Genomic DNA, 17,103 nt, shown 5'->3' on the forward strand with positions numbered 1-17,103 from the left:
TCACAAAGTCATGTTACAGTATTATTGGGCTTTGGTCGGGCCTTATTTGGACTAATTTTGGCTGCCCTGTTCCAAGAAGCATGCAGAGGCTTTGGAGAGGGTGCAGAAGAGATTTTAAAGAATGCTGCCTGGATTTAAATGTTATCAGGTGGCAAATGACCTCCTTTGGCCCGATTGTTTGACCCATATGGGCTGAGGAATTCGGTTGATGGAATTTAATACAGAGAAATGTGAGGTGTTGCATTTTTGGAAGTCTTACATGGGCAGGACCGACACAGTGAATGGTGGAGCTCTGGGGAGTGTTGGAGAGCAGAGGGATCTTGGAGTGCAGGTGCATGGTTCCTTGAAGGTGGAGTCGCAGGTAGATTGTGTGGTCAAAAAGGCTTTTGGCACATTGGCCTTCATTGGTCAGAGTATTTTGAGTATAGAAGTTGGGAGGTCATGTTGCAGTTGTAGAAGACGTATGCAAAGTTTTATTGAGTCTACTGAAAGTGCGGACACAAGGTCCAGACAGTGTGTATTTTGTTTAGTATTAAATGAATGGGAAAAAAATGCTGATTCTGTCAAGAATCAGTGGCGAGCACTCTTTCCGGTCAAGTCCCTCTGTCTTGAATTAATTAACTATTCTCAATCTTCTCTCTGAACTGTTTTGCAAAGACAATACAGTAAACCCTTATTTTAATGACCCCCTTATAACAGATGTCAGGTATAATGGATGGAACAGTCGACCCATCCCCGGCTCCCACTGTCTCCATGGCCGTTCTGAGCTTCTGACCCCAATCCCGACTCGCAAGGTGCAACAGCGAGCCCTTCTTCACCCACTTGAAGAAAGGAGCTGGAGTAATTCAGCAGGTCAGGGTCTCTGGAGAACATGGATAGGTCATTAGAATCAAGAACTAGATGCTATAGGTTCAAGGTGAAGGGGAAAAGATTTAATAGGAATCTGAGAGGTAACTTTTTCACACAAAGGTGGGTGTATGGAACAAGCTGCCAGAGGAGGTAGTTGAATCTGGGACTATCCCAACATTTAAGAAACAGTTTGACAGGTATATGGATAGGACAGGTTTGGAGGGATATGGACCAAATGCAGGCAGGTGGGACTAGCTGGGACATGTTGACCGGGTTTGGGTAAGTTAGGCCGAAGGAACTGTTTCTATGACTCTATGTGATATCGGGACCCTTCCTCAGACTCGTCGGACATCACAGTCCACGGTTTGAGGACCTGTTCGCCGGCCACCAGGAAGCCAATAGCCCACATTCTCGGAGAAGACACAACGAGCCCCAGGAGCCTTATCCACACCCTATCTACCTGGCCAAGGGTGAGCAAGAGGCCAAGACCGAAGATGAGTCCCCCCCACAAAAAAAACCCTTGTCTGATTATTTTGAACATGAAAGGAAGGAAGGTAGATCAGAAGCGAGATGACCAATTAAAGAATTGTTGGACTTGGGTTCTGGTCATAGAGGGAACAAAGAAAGGAGGTTGGCGACTTCCAGACAACTGCTAATGGTAAATCTAGCCTCCTGTATTATGTTATGCAGTAGAGAGGGGGGCGAGTTGAATTATTGGTAGTACCATGCTCCAAAATAGACATTGTAATGGAACTGGCTGACACGCATCCCACTAGAAGGGCACCTAGGAGCCCAGAAGACAATAGAACATATATGGGACTGATCCCACTGGCCATCCCTCAACTCTGAGGTCCTGATCTTTTGCTGCCGATGCCCAGACTGCAGCAGATGGCATCCAACCCCCCACCTCCTCGTACACCTGCCCACCATCGAAGTGCCCTTCGAGCGTATTGGAATGGACTTAATTGGGCGTCTTCCTAAGGGGGCTGTCCCACTTGGGCAACCTAATTGGCGAGTTATTGGTTATTGCATGTGAACCAATCATAGTAGAAATAGCATCACTAACCCCACCTTACTGTATGATTCACACTAACAGCCACTTCCTATACTGGTCAGTCTTGGAAGCGGTACCGATGAACTAACAACTAACAACCTGCTGTACCGCTTAACTATGTGTACAGATTAAAGATGATCTTGAACTCCAGATTGTGCAGCTTGCTTATTTACAGCACACGTTTGGACCAAACCCTCTCCCCCTACCGACGTGTTTAGCCTACAACGATTCCTGGGTATGGTGAACTATCTGGGAAAGTTCATACCGAACCTCAGTGAATTGAGTTCGCCTCTGAGACAACTCACTCGGAAGGATACTGCCTGATCCTGGTTCCAGCAACACCAACAAGCATTTGACTCTTTAAAGTCGAGGCTGACCAGCGCTCCCACCTCGACATTCTTCGACCTGAGGCGTCCTGTCACGGTTACCTGCGATGCCTCACGATACGGGCTGGGCACCGCCTGCCTACAAACACCGACCGATAACAGAAGATGTATGACTGAGCCCTTTCAACTGGCTAACTGGGGATTCGCAATGAGCCCCCTCAGAGGTGCCCTAATTGTATCTACTTCCACAACAAGGGGCGAGCTACTTGTCCGGCTTACAGAAAGCCTTGCAATTACTGCAAAAAGATGAATCATTTTGCTGTCGTTTGCAGGGCTCATGGGAATAGACCCTCCAGCTCAGCATCTAATCTGCACCTGTTGCAAAAAAACCAAACAACTCCAGAATCTCAAGACCAGCTCGATTCTGCCCACGAGGACGATCCAATTAACACATATGAGGAGTTGACTGTGCATTCACTCCTTCACACAGCTGGTAAGATTCTGGATCCTTCTGTTCTAATGACAATTAATAACAAGCCAGTGAAGGCCAAGTACATACGGGACAGGGCGGCCTCCTGCCCCATCTGCAACAGCCTGGTGCCGCTCCAACAGAGACAGCCCCTGCTACAACAACCCCCACCGGCACTGCCTTGGACGTCGCTGGCGACAGACATTTTCGAATGGCACGGTAAACATTGTCTAGTCCTGGTCGACTCCTACTCTAGCTGGTTCAAACTTGATTTACTGACTTCTATCACATCAGAAATGGTCATTCAAAAGCTACAGAGACACTTCACCACATTTGGCGCACCTGTCCGCTTGCAAACTCAAAGTCAAAGTCAAAGTCAGTAGCCTTTATTGTCATTCAGACCTTGTGGTCTGAACAAAATTTCGTTGCCTTGCAGTCCCACATATAATAAAAATGACAAAAACACACAATAAACACAAATTAACATCCACCACAGTGAGTTCACCAGGCTCCTCCTCACTGTGATGGAAGGCAAAAGTCTTAAGTCTTTGTCTCTTCCCTTCTTATTCTCCCTCTGGGCCGTGGCGATCCAGGCTTCTGATGTTGTGACCCCGCCGGGTGATGGTAAGTAATGTCAGTCCCACGGCTGAATCCCAGTTCCGCGAACAGGCCGGTTGAATTCCGCGGCCCGGGGCGGTCGAAGCCGCCGAAGCTGCCACCCTCCAGTATAGAGGATGCAGCTGTTGTTGCGGGAGCTCCGGAGAACAGGTCACCAACCTGTTACCTGCGAGCTCCTAACGATGTTGTCCACTGGGCCCGCGGCCGAGTCCACCGGGCCCGCGGCCGATCCTCCGAGGTCAGGTCGCCGCTGCCGGAACACTGCCCCAGCTCCGAGGTCGAGTCACTGCTGCCGCTGCCGCTGCCCCAGCTCCGAGGCCGACAGCTCAGCTATTAGGCCTCGGCGCAGGCGGAGACGGGGGTTACGACAAGAGAATTCGCATCCCCCCGAGGAAGAGACCAAAAACATGTTTCTCCCCCCCACCCACACACATACACAACCCAATAAACCAAAAATTAACTAAAACAGGACAAAAGAACAACACAAAAAAGAAAAAAAACAGACGGCCTGCAGGCAAGCCGCAGCTGCTAAGGCAACGCCGCCATCTTGGAACTGACAACGGTAGACAGTTTACCAGTCACGCCTTCAAACACTTTGCTAACCGATGGAATTTCCCCCATGCCACGAGCAGCCCGAATACCCACAAAGTAACGGGCTTGCTGAATGGGCCGTCAGAAGCGTAAAACAGCTAATGGAACGCGCCCACCTAGCCAAGTCGGATGTGTACCTCGACCTTTTAAACCTTAGAAACATCGCTAGAGACGGGGTCCTGGGCTCACCAGACCAACGCCTGATGTCCAGAACAACGAGACCACCGATACCAATTGCCCAGCAGAAGCTGGTGCCACAGGTGCTGAAGCCAGCCACGATCCAGAAGCGCAACCAGGAGAAACACACCATCCAGAAACGATCACATGACAAGTCCAGCAAACCACTTAAACCTTTACTACCGGCCCAAGTCGTCCGTTTGCAAACTACTTTGGGACATTCCCGTCTAGGTTGCGTTGTTGGCCCGTCCAAAGAACCCCGATCCTACCTTGTTGACATCAATGGCGCCTCGTACCGTCGGAGCGCCAACACTTGCTGGTTGTGAAGGAACCACGTCCCCCACCAGCCGATCCTTTCGCTCCACCTCTACTGTTCCAGCCGTCTGCTGCCATGGCCACCACTAGTTCCAGCATGTCCCGTTCTCCACCACGACCGGCGGCTATGACTAACAACAACACTACCTCTCCCGCATGCTTCCCCTATCGGTCACCACGGGTGTCCCCTGCTGCTTTTTCACTTCCGGGTTCACCGCCTCCCTCTAACTTTTCTGGCGAAGAGGGAGAGGGGTTGGTCCGTACGCGTTTGGGCCGTATTAGTAGACCGCCTGACAGATATGGCGAGTATGTTTGAATTCTAAGTCACATGTGTGTTTAACTATATTCGTTCTTTATGGGGAAGGATGTAGATTGGTTATTGCATGTGAACCAATCATAGTAGAAATAGCATCACTAACCACATGATTCATACTAACACCCACTTCCTATACTGGTCAGTCTTGGAAGCGGTAACGATGAACTAACAACTAACAACCTGCTGTTAATTGTTCACTATAATAATAATAAATTTTATTTATGGGCGCCTTTCAAGAGTCTCAAGAACACCTTACAAAAATTTAGCAGGTATAGGAAAAACATGTAAGGGGAATGAAATAAATAGTAGAGATATGACTAGTACACAAAGTAAAGACAGAATACAATTCAAAACACAATATGAGGCAATTAATGCACAGATGAAAAGGGAGGGGGACGTGGGGCTAAGGATAGGCAGAGGTGAAGAGATGGGTCTTGAGGCGGGACTGGAAGATGGTGAGGGACACGGAATTGCGGATCAGTTGGGGAGGGAGTTCCAGAGCCTGGGAGCTGCCCTGGAGAAGGCTCTGTCCCCAAAACTGCGGAGGTTGGACTTGTGGATGGAGAGGAGACCGGCTGATATGGATCTGAGGGACCGTGAGGGTTGGTAGGGGGAGAGGAGGTCAGTGAGATATGGGGGGGCCAGATGGTGGAGGGCTTTGTAGGTGAGGATCAGGATTTTGTAGGTGATCCGGTGGGAGATGGGAAGCCAGTGAAGTTGTTTGAGGACTGGAGTGATGTGATGCCAGGATTTGGTGTGGGTGATGAGTCGGGCGGCTGCGTTCTGGACCAGTTGGAGTTGGTTGATGTAGGTGGAGCTGATGCCAAGGAGAAGTGAGTTGCAATAGTCCAGTCGGGAGGAGATGAAGGCATGGATGAGTCTTTCAGCAGCGGGAGGTGTGAGAGAGGGTCTGAGTTTGGCGATGTTGCGGAGATGAAAGAAGGAGGTTTTAATGACATGGCGGATGTGAGGCTCAAGGGAGAGGGTGGAATCAAAGATCACGCCAAGGTTGCGGGCCTTTCTACTATGATTGGTTCACATGCAATAAGGACAGTGGTGCCGTCGATGGTGAGAGTGGGGTTATTGATTTTGCTGAGTGTGGCTTTGGAGCCTATGAGGAGGAATTCTGTCTTATCGCTGTTGAGTTTGAGGAAGTTATGTTGCATCCAGGTTTTTATAGCTGACAAACAGGAGTTGATATGGGAGAGGGGGGGATTGTGGGGGGATTTGGTGCCGAGGTAGATCTGGGTGTCATCGGCGTAACAGTGGAACAGTGGAAGTCCAGGTTGAAGTGGCGGAGTATCTGACCAAGGGGGGGGGATGTAGATGATGAAGAGGAGGGGGCCGAGTACGGAGCCTTGGGGAACGCCTTGAGTGACTGTGGCTGTAGCAGAGGTGTGGTTGTGGAGAGAGATGAAGTGGGATCTGTTGGAAAGGTAGGAACGGAGCCAGCTGAGTGCAGAGCCTTCAATGCCGAGGTCTTTGAGTCTGGTGAGCAGGATGTTGTGGTTCACTGTATCGAAGGCTGCGCTCAGGTCGAGGAGGATGAGGATGTTGAGGGAACCAGTGTCAGCAGAGGTGAGGAGGTCGTTGAGGACTTTGAGGAGAGCAGTTTCTGTGCTATGGAGGGGGCGAAAGCCAGATTGGAGGGGTTCAAGTAGGTTATACGCAAGGAGGTGGGAATGAAGTTGCGACGCAACGATACGCTCCAGGGTTTTTGAAAGAGAGGGAAGGTTTGAGATTGGGCGGTAGTTAATGAGAGAGGAGGGATCAAGGCCAGGTTTCTTTAAGATTGGTGTGACAGCAGCAGTTTTGAAAGCGGAGGAGACAATTCCTTGGGACAATGAGGAGTTGAAGAGATTAGTGAGGTAGGGGCAGAGAACGGGGAGGCAGGACTTCAGCAGGGGAGTGGGGAGAGGGTCGAGGGAGCAGGTAGTGGGTTTGGAAGAGCTGATGAGTTTGGAGATTTCAATAGGGGTGACCAGGTTAAATTGGGAGAGGAAGCAGTGTGGAGGAGGGGTAAGGAGGTCAGTGGAGATGTTGAAAGGAGGGGCCTTGGTAGGTGGTGGAGTAGATGCTGGGGAGTCGGGTACAGGGGATAAAGATTGATAGATGGTGCTGATTTTATCAGCGAAAAAGTGGATGAATGAGTTGGAGAGACCGGAGTAGAGGTAGGGAGAGTGTTTGCTCGAGGCTTGAGGAGGTAGCCCACTGTGGAGAAGAGGGTTATGTGGTTTAGGCAGGGATCAGTGAATATGGAGGAGAGGTAGGCAGATTTTGCAGCAATGAGGGCATCTTTGTAATCAGTGAGGTGGAGTTTGTAAGCTTCAAGGTGGACTGTGAGAGATGATTTCTTTGTGAGTCGTTCAAGTCGGCGACCAGTCTGTTTCAGTTTACGAAGTGCAGGTGTGTACCAAGTATACTATGTGTACAGATTAAAGATGATCTTGAACACCAGACTGTGCAGCTTGCTTATTTACAGTGAGTTTAGGAGAGTTTGAAAAAATGTCATGTTGAAGACCTCCTTCGACCTCCTTCGACTATGTTGAAGACCAGCTTCGACTAGCTACGACTAGCTACGACTAATTTCGGGAAAATTGGACACCGAATAGAGGAGAGTGAAGACGACCTCCTTCGATCTCCTTTGATCTCCCTTCAACCTCCCTTCGACTATGATGAAGACTATCCACGACTACCTTCGACTACCTTCGATTACCTACAAATAACATGCTGACCTACTACGACCTACGGGGGGGAAACAAGGAGTGGAGACACTTTTAAGAAGCCAGACAATTTTTATTAAAGTTTAGCGGACATTTAACATTACCGGTCAGTTTACTTACCTTTTTTTTAAAGAAACGATTACCTTCAATTAGCTTTGATTGCCTTTGATTACCTACGATAGCATTACGATCTACTATGACCTACCTCAACTAAACCTATAAGTAAAAAAATATCGATTTTTTTCCATGGCGACCTTTTTTTACTCACGGGCATTTTTCAACGTTGAAAAATACGCCGTGACCTAGCTGAGGCCTCGAGTATGCAGGGACTACTCTCAAGCATGAAGAAGAGTTACAAAGACCTCCTACGACCTCGTGTCGACCATGCTGCGAGTATGAGTCGAGGGCAAACTCGCCAGAACTTGCGGATTAGGTCGCCCAAGTGGAACAGCCCCTTAAGTCTGCCTTGGGTCATCAATATATATTCGTCATCCTTTACTATGTAACCAAATACCCAGAGACTGTCGCCCTTCGGAAGGCCATAAGTAAAGCCTTTGTTTAAGAGATGGTTCTCCTATTATCCTAGTCGGCCTCCAAAAGGACCTGCTTATTGACCCGGGCATCTTCTTTGTCTCGCGGGTGCCGTGTGTGAGCTTCTCCGTGTTCACCGCCCACACTCCTCAATTTACCATCTACAGACTGACAGGCATGCGGAGCCATTCAACCAAACACTGGAGTGCATTCTCCGTATCGTGGTGACTGAAGATGGGTGAAACTGGGACCTTATCATCCCATATGTTCTCTCTGCTGTGAGGGAGGTCCCCGAGTCCTCCACTGGATTTTTTCACACCCCCGGAGACTGCATGACCTTGCACGGGAGCAGCAACCATCACCACACCACACTCGCTGATCAGCCACGTGCAGCGATCAGCCCCAAATACCAGAGAGTTAAGGAGGAGGAGGGAGCCATTGGTGGGGACAGACAGGAGGCGTGGGCCGGTCGGGGAACGACCGGGGTATTGTCTCCAGCGCCCTTAAGGCACCAGGACAAAGAGGCGGACGGGGGGGGGGGAGGGGGGATTACCCAGCAACCTGTCTCTCTCGCGGTTCGCAGTCTCGCCACCCATCGAGTCTGTGTACCACGTGTATATGGAGTGTGTGAGGCTGCAGCCCTTGTTCCAATATCTAAAGGGGCTGCTCCTTGCCTTATGGCTGCATTCTCACCAGCCATCCTCATCATTAGATACCCTGTGCGTAGGGGAGAGAGTGGAGCCGAGGATGTCCTGGTTGGGTTGCTCCTGGGACTGGTCATCCGCGGGTCATGGCGCCTGGCGTTAGAGGGCTCTGCCTGAGCCGGCTGCCTGCCCCTTTACCGGGGTTACGGCCGTGCCCGGGTGGTGTTAGAGAGGGTCTAGGCGCTGTCCACGGGCAGCCTGGGGGGATTTCCGGCAATGCGGGGGGTTGAATGTATCCTTCGCAAGGATTGTAACATAGCTGTATAATGGTTTATTTAGTATATTTGTTTATCTTGTATTATGGTGGTGGGTTCTGTTGTGTTGTATTGTATTGTAAATATTATTTTACTTAATTGAATAGATTTTTTGATTAAAATTTAAAAAAAAAATAGAGGTGAACGGGCGAGGGGAAGAACATTGGGTCGTGGGCCTGCAGAAGCCTGGGGCATACCTGGACTCACCTGGATTGGGGGCGACCCAGTACTTCTAGCATGTGGACTGAACCTTGGACTGTCTCCTTTTCTTTGTAGACGGTGTCAAAATATGGCGACTCTGCATTTGTGGGTTGTGCAAAAGAATTTCACTGTGCCGTGCATACATGACAATAAAGAACCATCGAACCATGTCAACACACTCTGCATTTCACAACTTCAATATTGTTTGGTCAATATTCACACTCTCGAGCTCCATTTTTTCACGGACCAGATAACATTATTTCCAGATTATCCCCATGGTCACCCCAATCCTATCCTATAGAAAATACTCACACGCAACTTCTCTGCAGTTTAGTGAGCTTTTTTTCTCATCAGTTCGGACAAAGTGTTTTAGACCAGTCATTATCTCCTTTTCTTCCCCACAAATGTGGCCTTTTCCAAAATGTTCTGTTTTTAATAGAAGAAAATAATTGCTTCCTCTGCCACTGTGGTACCAATCTATTGAATTTCAGCATTTAGATTTAAAAATCCAAACTGTGTACCTTGTGATATTAACTTCACATTTAATCACATCTGAGGCTCAGCACATATCACAAGAATTAATGTGATTTACACTTCAACACTTCCCCATCTGTTTATGCATCCCTGAACACTCCGTTTGTTGAAATAAGGTACATGCGCTTGATAAGTATTTTACCAGACATCACTTATTTGTGCTTGTTAAACTTTGGATTTGTTTTCAAAAGGATTGCTGCAAGCTGTCCAAATACCTATGCATGGAAATTAAGTTGTTAATTCCATAATACAAAGAGACTTTATGTTCAACCATGAAACATCCTCTTTTCAAATCTTGTGAGTTCAGTGAGACAGAACATCACCTGGGTTTCTGTATCTGATCACAGCATACTTCTCTTTATGTCCATTTCTGGCACTTTTCATCCATTGCTTCTCAATGGTTTCCCTTTCAGGCCATCTGATTGAATGGTCTGTTCAATATAATCTCCCAGACCAGTAGAGGAGTTATTAATTTATGTAACTAAAAGTAATGCAAGGTAAAGTCAGGGTGATGCAGTGGTAGAGTTGCTTGCAACGCCAGAGATCCGGGTTCGATCACGACTATAGGTGCTGTCTGTACAGAGTTTGTACGTTCTCCCTGTGACCGCATGGGTTTTCTCTGAGATCTTCGATTTTCTCCCACATTCCAAATACATACAGGTTTGTAGGTTAATTGGCTTGGTGTATGAATAAAATTGGCCCACGTGTGTGTAGGATAGCGTTAATGTGAGCAATCGTTGGTTGGTGCGGACCCAGTCGGCCGAAGGGCATATTTCCGCGCTGTATCACGAAACTAAACTAATTTAACTCCTGACTTGTTATTTTAATGCATTTGAAATGATGGATAATATCATCCACCATACAACTTATTTTGTATTCGCATATTTGTTTCATACTTTGGACTATTTTGATGGTACAGCTCCAGTACTTCAGTTCCCAACCTGGACATGCTTGAAATGTGGTTTAGTTTAGTTTATGTCAGGTGTACCGAGGTATAGTGAAAAACTTTTGTTGCGTGCTAACCAGTCAGCAGAAAGACAATACATGATTACAATCGAGCCATTTACAGGGTATAAATTACCTGATAAGGGAATAACGTTTAGTGCAAGATAAAGCCAGCAAAGTCCAATCAAGGAAAGTCTGAGGGTCTCCAATGAGGTAGATAGTAGTTCAGCACTGCTCTCTGGTTGTGATAGGATGATTGCCTGATAACAGCTGGGAAGAAACTGCCCCTGAATCTGGAGGTGCGTTTTCACACTTCAATACCTTTTGCCTGATGGGATAGGCGAGAAGAGGGAGTGGCCAGGGTGCGACTCGGCCTTGCCAAGACAGCGTGAAGTATAAATGGAGTCAATTTATTTGTTTCAATTGGAGTTTGTTTCATGTAATGTTCTGGTTAAATAAGCTGTGAACAATCTATTTCCTGTCTACCTTCGACCAATTCCACTCAGAATGAATGCCAAGGAGCATTTCATGTTTCCACTGCCTCCAATATTTCCTCCCACCTTTACAAAAGTTTGTTCAATAAACCAGAATATTATCCAGTGCTTAGCATGAGTGATGGGATTATCAAACCCTTGTGCCATCAATGTTACGGAATTAAAATATAAAGTGCAAACTTTTTTGTTACTAACAACCAGTAGGGCATATTCTTACATTTACATTTATTTATTTTATTTACCAGAAAACCTATGAAATTCTGTTGATTTTTTAAAAATACCGGCACCACACACGGTTAGGATATTTTAACTGGAGAACAGCACACACATGCACAACATTCTTTGATAAATGGAAACTTTAAATTCAAGAAGCTTAAGAAGAGAAGACATTTTACAGTCCTAGCCATCCAGTACTATTGTATTAAACGGGACTTTTCATTCCAGAGCTACATATACACCACCAATTGGTTATATTATCTGTACAAATAAAGATCTAAACACACATACATGCTACTGTATGCTTTATTGCACATTTACGAAGCTCTGCACAATATTATATTATTATCTGCACAAATTTCTAAACAAACAAGCTCATCCTTTTTATTTTTATATTGCATTATATGGTTTGGCTTTATGCACTTTGGTTGCTTTAGAGCATTTCAACTTTAAACCTAAACTCAAGTTATATTACATCTGCAGAAAAAAAGATTGGCATAGACTGAGGTGTTTTAATATTCAATGTTATAAAGGCACTTTGTACGACAATCTGATCATTCTTTCTAACAATGAGTGTTTATATATGCAATAGTTAATTTCCTCGGGGCTGTATTATATTTGAAACGTGTGACTTACTAGTAGCTTACAAATAACCAAGAATACGTCCTACCCACCAGGTACATGGCATAATCAGTCGACAAGTGACACGACACCCTTGGTAATTATAAGGCCATGGCATGTACCCGCGCAGGGGTTCACATATACGCTGGCAATGGGAATAACTGCGTCTGCACTCCGCACAACAGATTCCTAGGTGATCCAGCATAGGGTCAAAGTTCATAGCGCCTCCTTCACCTTCTAAGATCCTCTAGAAAGACAAAAGAGAGATTTCAATGTTGCAAGTCATGTCTTTTTCTTTGAAAATCATCCCTTTCCAAATAATTAAGTTCATAGTAAAAGCACCCATTATTTCAAAACAAGAAAAATTATAATTGTTTCCCGATCTGTATAAATGTCACAAACTGATTTTATTATGAATTACATCTTCCTTTATCAATGTATAAACAATCAGGTACTGGTGTGGTGGCTCATGTATCTCAAATTAATAGAGTATTTAGCAATAAGAAAATACTATTTATAATTGTTTTATTATCCATTTTGACATAAACATTATCAATGTGGCCTAGAGCATACAGAATGGCCGTATGGTAACTCAAATCTCACTGTACCAATTGGTGCATGTGACAATAAATGTAACAAACTTGAACTAGTGTCACAGAATTTCTTCTGTAGTCCATGTACAGAATTTTCAAACACAGCTACATTTTCACCTGTGCGTTACTTTGCCCCCCTATCCCCTCCCAGTGCAAGAGGATTCAGTCCATCAATGCTGCACTGAACTGGCCAATGGTTTGAGCAGCCCAAAATTTAAGTCTATTCATTCTTATCTCTCACCACTAAACCTACTCTTCCTATTTCCACATTCACCACCTCCACCCCACCTGCCCTGCTTCCCAATCCTTCTTGCCATCACCTGAATGCTCTTTCCAGAGCAACAGAGTGAGATTGAAAAATTAACAAGTTATACACTGAAACGTAGAAACAAGGAATTGTATGCTGGTTTGCAAAAAAAAGACATAAAGTGCAAGAGTAACTCAGCGGATCAGGCAGCATCTCTGGAGAACATGGGATGGTGGTGACCCGCTGAGTTACTCCAGAACTGCATCATTATATGCTGAAACCATTGTCTTCCCTCATTTCATGTTGTTTCTCTATACCATTCATCATTTCATTTCGTCTAAATGTTGATTCCACAGCGGTGGGAAAAAATGAGTCATTAACAACCTATGTAAAATGAACTGGGGGGAGGGGGGGTAGAATAGTCCTAGATGTAATATGGGAATTGAAACAATGTGGCGAATTCAAATAATCTTTACTTCACTGCCTGAAGAGGTGTGGAGTCAGATACACTCATAACATTTAAGAAGCATTTGGACAACTCAACAACTCAAAGAAAGCTGTCCACACTAAACCCATTTAAAGTAGGTAAATGGGATTAATATATTTGGGTGCAACAGCCAGTAGGGATGTGGTGGGCTGAAGGGCCTGTTCTTGTGCTGTACAACTCTCATTGTTAATTTTAAATATTATTATAGTGGGTTGGTTCCTGAAATATCAGGAAGTGAGTTTTACAGGAGATTTCTTTCTTGACCTGCAACATTCGGGGATCTTTGGTCAGGTGATTACTACTTGTATCTTCTAAGTTTTCCAGTAATGAATGGGAGACTGACATTCATCCACCATTATGCCGAGATCTCTGTTGGTGTTATACCAGTGCTCACCACGTAGGTGTCAAATCAAGCTCTGTGTCACTTAAGTACATTTCTATACATTAGAAATCACAAGAATAAATTCTGCCCTTCCATTATAAATGCCCCTAAACGGATGAAAAACCATTTTGATTGTCAGCCATAATTTACAATGTCCTGAGCTTGTTTTATATAACAACTTATTAAACAGTGGGATAAATGTGAGTTCTCCTGGGGGTTGTGTGGTGGGGAGGAATCTTCTGTATTTATTTTTGTGGCTTGTGTGCTGTAGATAATATATTCTTTGTTGCTTTCCCAGCTCTGCAGGGCACCTGCAATTCCAATTCTACTCATTTCAGCATGCAACATTTTATAGTGTTAAGTGCACAACCTGCCTTCATTGTGATGAAAAGATTTTATAGAAAAGGTTATGAAAACCATAATCTCTGATGACACTTTATAGCCCGTGTCTCCTGAGATTAAGATTGCAGTTCATTCAGATGAACATTTGAATCAATCACTGCATCAGTGTGCTAACATGCATCTTATTAACGTTTCATAACAAGGACACAAAATGTCAAGTTTCACAAAGTTGAAGGGCAAATACACTGATGTCATAAATATCCTGACACACAAAACTAATTTCTTTAGAATCTGATTGCACTGAATGGGAATAAAATTATACCTTTTAAAATGATGAAGTGTTTTGATGGAGTCGAGAGGGAGAAATGGTTTCCATGAGAAGGCGGGTCAGTAATCAAACAATACACATTTAAGATAATTGACAAAAGAACCAGAGGGGAGATGAGGGGTTTTGTTTATTCATTACATTATTATGATCTGCAATGATTATTATCTTCTAAAGGGAATTTGATGTAAGCATGAATAGAAAAACAACATTACTGTGCTTTGATGAAAAGGCAAAAGAAAGAAACAAATAGGGTTGTTCTTTTGAATAACGAGTATGATTGACTGAATGCCCCCCATTGTGTTATCATGTTGAATTCTTGATCAATGTATGTTCATAATTAAAATTCTGGCAAGAAATATATAAACTACCTGGGAGGTAATTCATGCTGCAGAGCTTTCATATCAAATCCGATTAAACTATTTTTCAGAGCCACATTTTTTTAAACAGAAAGCTAAACATTCAGAAATGTTGAGTATTTATTCTTCATTAAATGGCCAATATGATGGCCAATCTTCTGTCAACATTAAGAATGCCCTTGCCATTTGGATGGCAGTGAGCATAGCATTCATGGGCAAAGCTGAAGTGTGTCAAAGAGGGCAACATTAGTTCAGGGTGTTGGTGTGCACTGGTTTAAAGACATTAACATACCACAGAGTGATGGAGTTGTACAGCATTAAAACCAGCCCTCTGGCCTATCAAATCTGTCTGGACTATCACACCTCTGGTTACTACTCCCTTGAGCCTGTACTAATTCCACATCCCACTATTCCCTGCCTATTGAAATATCTGTCTTAAGATGCCTCTTAAATATTGTTGCAGTTCTTTCCTTCTCCATTTCCTCTGGCAGCTCATTCTAGATACCAACTACTCTTTGTGTGAAAGATTTATACCTCGCGCCCACTTTAAATCTACTCCCTCTCACCTTAAATCTATGTCCTCTTGCTTTGGATGTGCCTACCATCGGAAACAGACTCTGGCTATCTCTAAATAAAGACACAATGTGCTGGAGTAACTTAGCGGGTTCGGCAGCATCTTTGGAGGACTGACAAGCTGAGTTACTCCAGCATTTTGTGTCTTTTTCGGTATACCAGCATCCGCACTGTTTCTCCATTTCTAGGCTACCTCTCTCTGGCTATGAATGCTGCTTATAATTTTATATACCTCTATAATATCACCTTCCCACAACTCAAGCCCACCTATTCAGGCACCATCCTTGTGAATCTTTTCTGCATCCTCCCTAGCTTATTTACATTTTTTCAGTGGTGTGTCAATGAGCACACCACTGAAAACATTGGTTATACACACAATATCCAATGTGGCTTGGCTAGCATTTTGTACAACGGTAACACAATATCCCAACTCTTGTACTCAATGTCTTAGCTGATGATGCCATATACCTTCTTCGCCACCATGTCTACCTGTATGGCCACTTACAGGGAATAATGTACTTGTATCCCTTGGTCTGTCTGTTCAACTCCATGGTGCCCTGCATTCACTGTGTATGTCCTGCCCTAGCTTAATGTCCCGAAATACATTGCGTTTCTGAATCAAATTCCATCTGCCATTCCCTTGAAAATTCAATGTCATCTTGAAAATTTGTATCCCGTTTTAAAAATCTGGAAATATAGTGGTCATACAGCTGTTGGATTGTTATAAACATCTGGCTTTGTGGGTCCCATTCTCATACTTAAATGGCAGGCCATTAGTTGTTTTTTGAATGGCCCAACAAGCTAGTCATTTGTATCAAACCATTCCAATAATATAGACTGCAGAACTTAAGAGGAACATTCATGGCTTTAAGTCGAGACTTAAAACTCATCTTTACTCTCAAGCCTTTCTTGACATCCTCTGACTGAGGGCTATATGTATGTATTTATGTATGTACTTAATCTATGAACCACTGCTGTATAACGTTAGTACCTCCACCAATGTAAAGCACTTTGGCCAACAAAAGTTGTTTTTTAAATGTGCTATATAAATAAAAGTGACTTGAATTGACTAATTTATGAAAGTAATCAGGAATGGGCAATTAATGCTAGCCTTGACAACAATGTCAGGTTCATGGAAGTGATAATCCAAAAAACTATTGGCATTAACTGCCTTTCATGCAGGCGCGTGCCATGAGTAATTACTCAGGGTAGGCAGTCAGTCGGCTTTTTTAATTAAAAAACTTAAACCGCGCATGCGCAGATTGTTCTCTCCGAAAAAATAAAAAATAAAAATAAAGACAGTAAAGCCCCTGTCCCACTTAGGAAACCTGAACGGAAACCTCTGGAGACTTTGCGCCCCACCCAAGGTTTCCGTGCGGTTCCCGGAGGTTTTTGTCAGTCTCCCTACCTGCTTCCACTACCTGCAACCTCCGGCAACCACCTGCAACCTCCGGGAACCGCACGGAAACCTTGGGTGAGGCGCAAAGTCTCCAGAGGTTTCCGTTCAGGTTTCCTAAGTAGGACAGGGGCATAACAATTCAATTTGCCCAAGGCTTCCAAGTCTCCTTCATTCTGAATTATTGAATGGGTGGGGGGTGAGGGTGATGGCAGGTGGAGAGATGGTGGGAAAAACAGGAGCACACCGGGACAAGTTGAATCAGTTGTCATCTTATTGAATGACAATACTTGTTCAAGGGACCAATTGGGGGGGAGAGTTCTTTTCACAGCGTGTGGAGAGTCTGACCAGGGGTAAAGTTGCGGGGAGGGTAGGAGTGTTAAGAAGGAGGGGGTCGGGAATCATGACAGTAACTCACTCACTCACCGCTGGCGCGGCGCTCTGGGCGTGGAGCCACCGCA

The 17,103-nt window shown here is 45.0% G+C and overlaps 1 protein-coding gene across 1 annotated transcript in view; it reads right to left on the reverse strand.

The window, feature by feature from the left end:
* Positions 1 to 11,314: 11,314 nt before the first annotated feature.
* cnmd (chondromodulin) overlaps positions 11,315 to 17,103 on the reverse strand; it is a 55,904-nt gene continuing 50,115 nt past the window's right edge. Inside the window, exon 7 of the mRNA XM_033022303.1 lies at positions 11,315 to 12,185. Coding sequence (XP_032878194.1) covers positions 11,961 to 12,185 — 225 coding nt within the window. The 3' untranslated portion in view covers positions 11,315 to 11,960. The remainder of the gene's footprint in view (positions 12,186 to 17,103) is intronic.

Source organism: Amblyraja radiata, chromosome 6 (genome assembly GCF_010909765.2).
Source record: "Amblyraja radiata isolate CabotCenter1 chromosome 6, sAmbRad1.1.pri, whole genome shotgun sequence".
Classification (NCBI taxonomy): Eukaryota; Metazoa; Chordata; class Chondrichthyes; order Rajiformes; family Rajidae; genus Amblyraja; species Amblyraja radiata.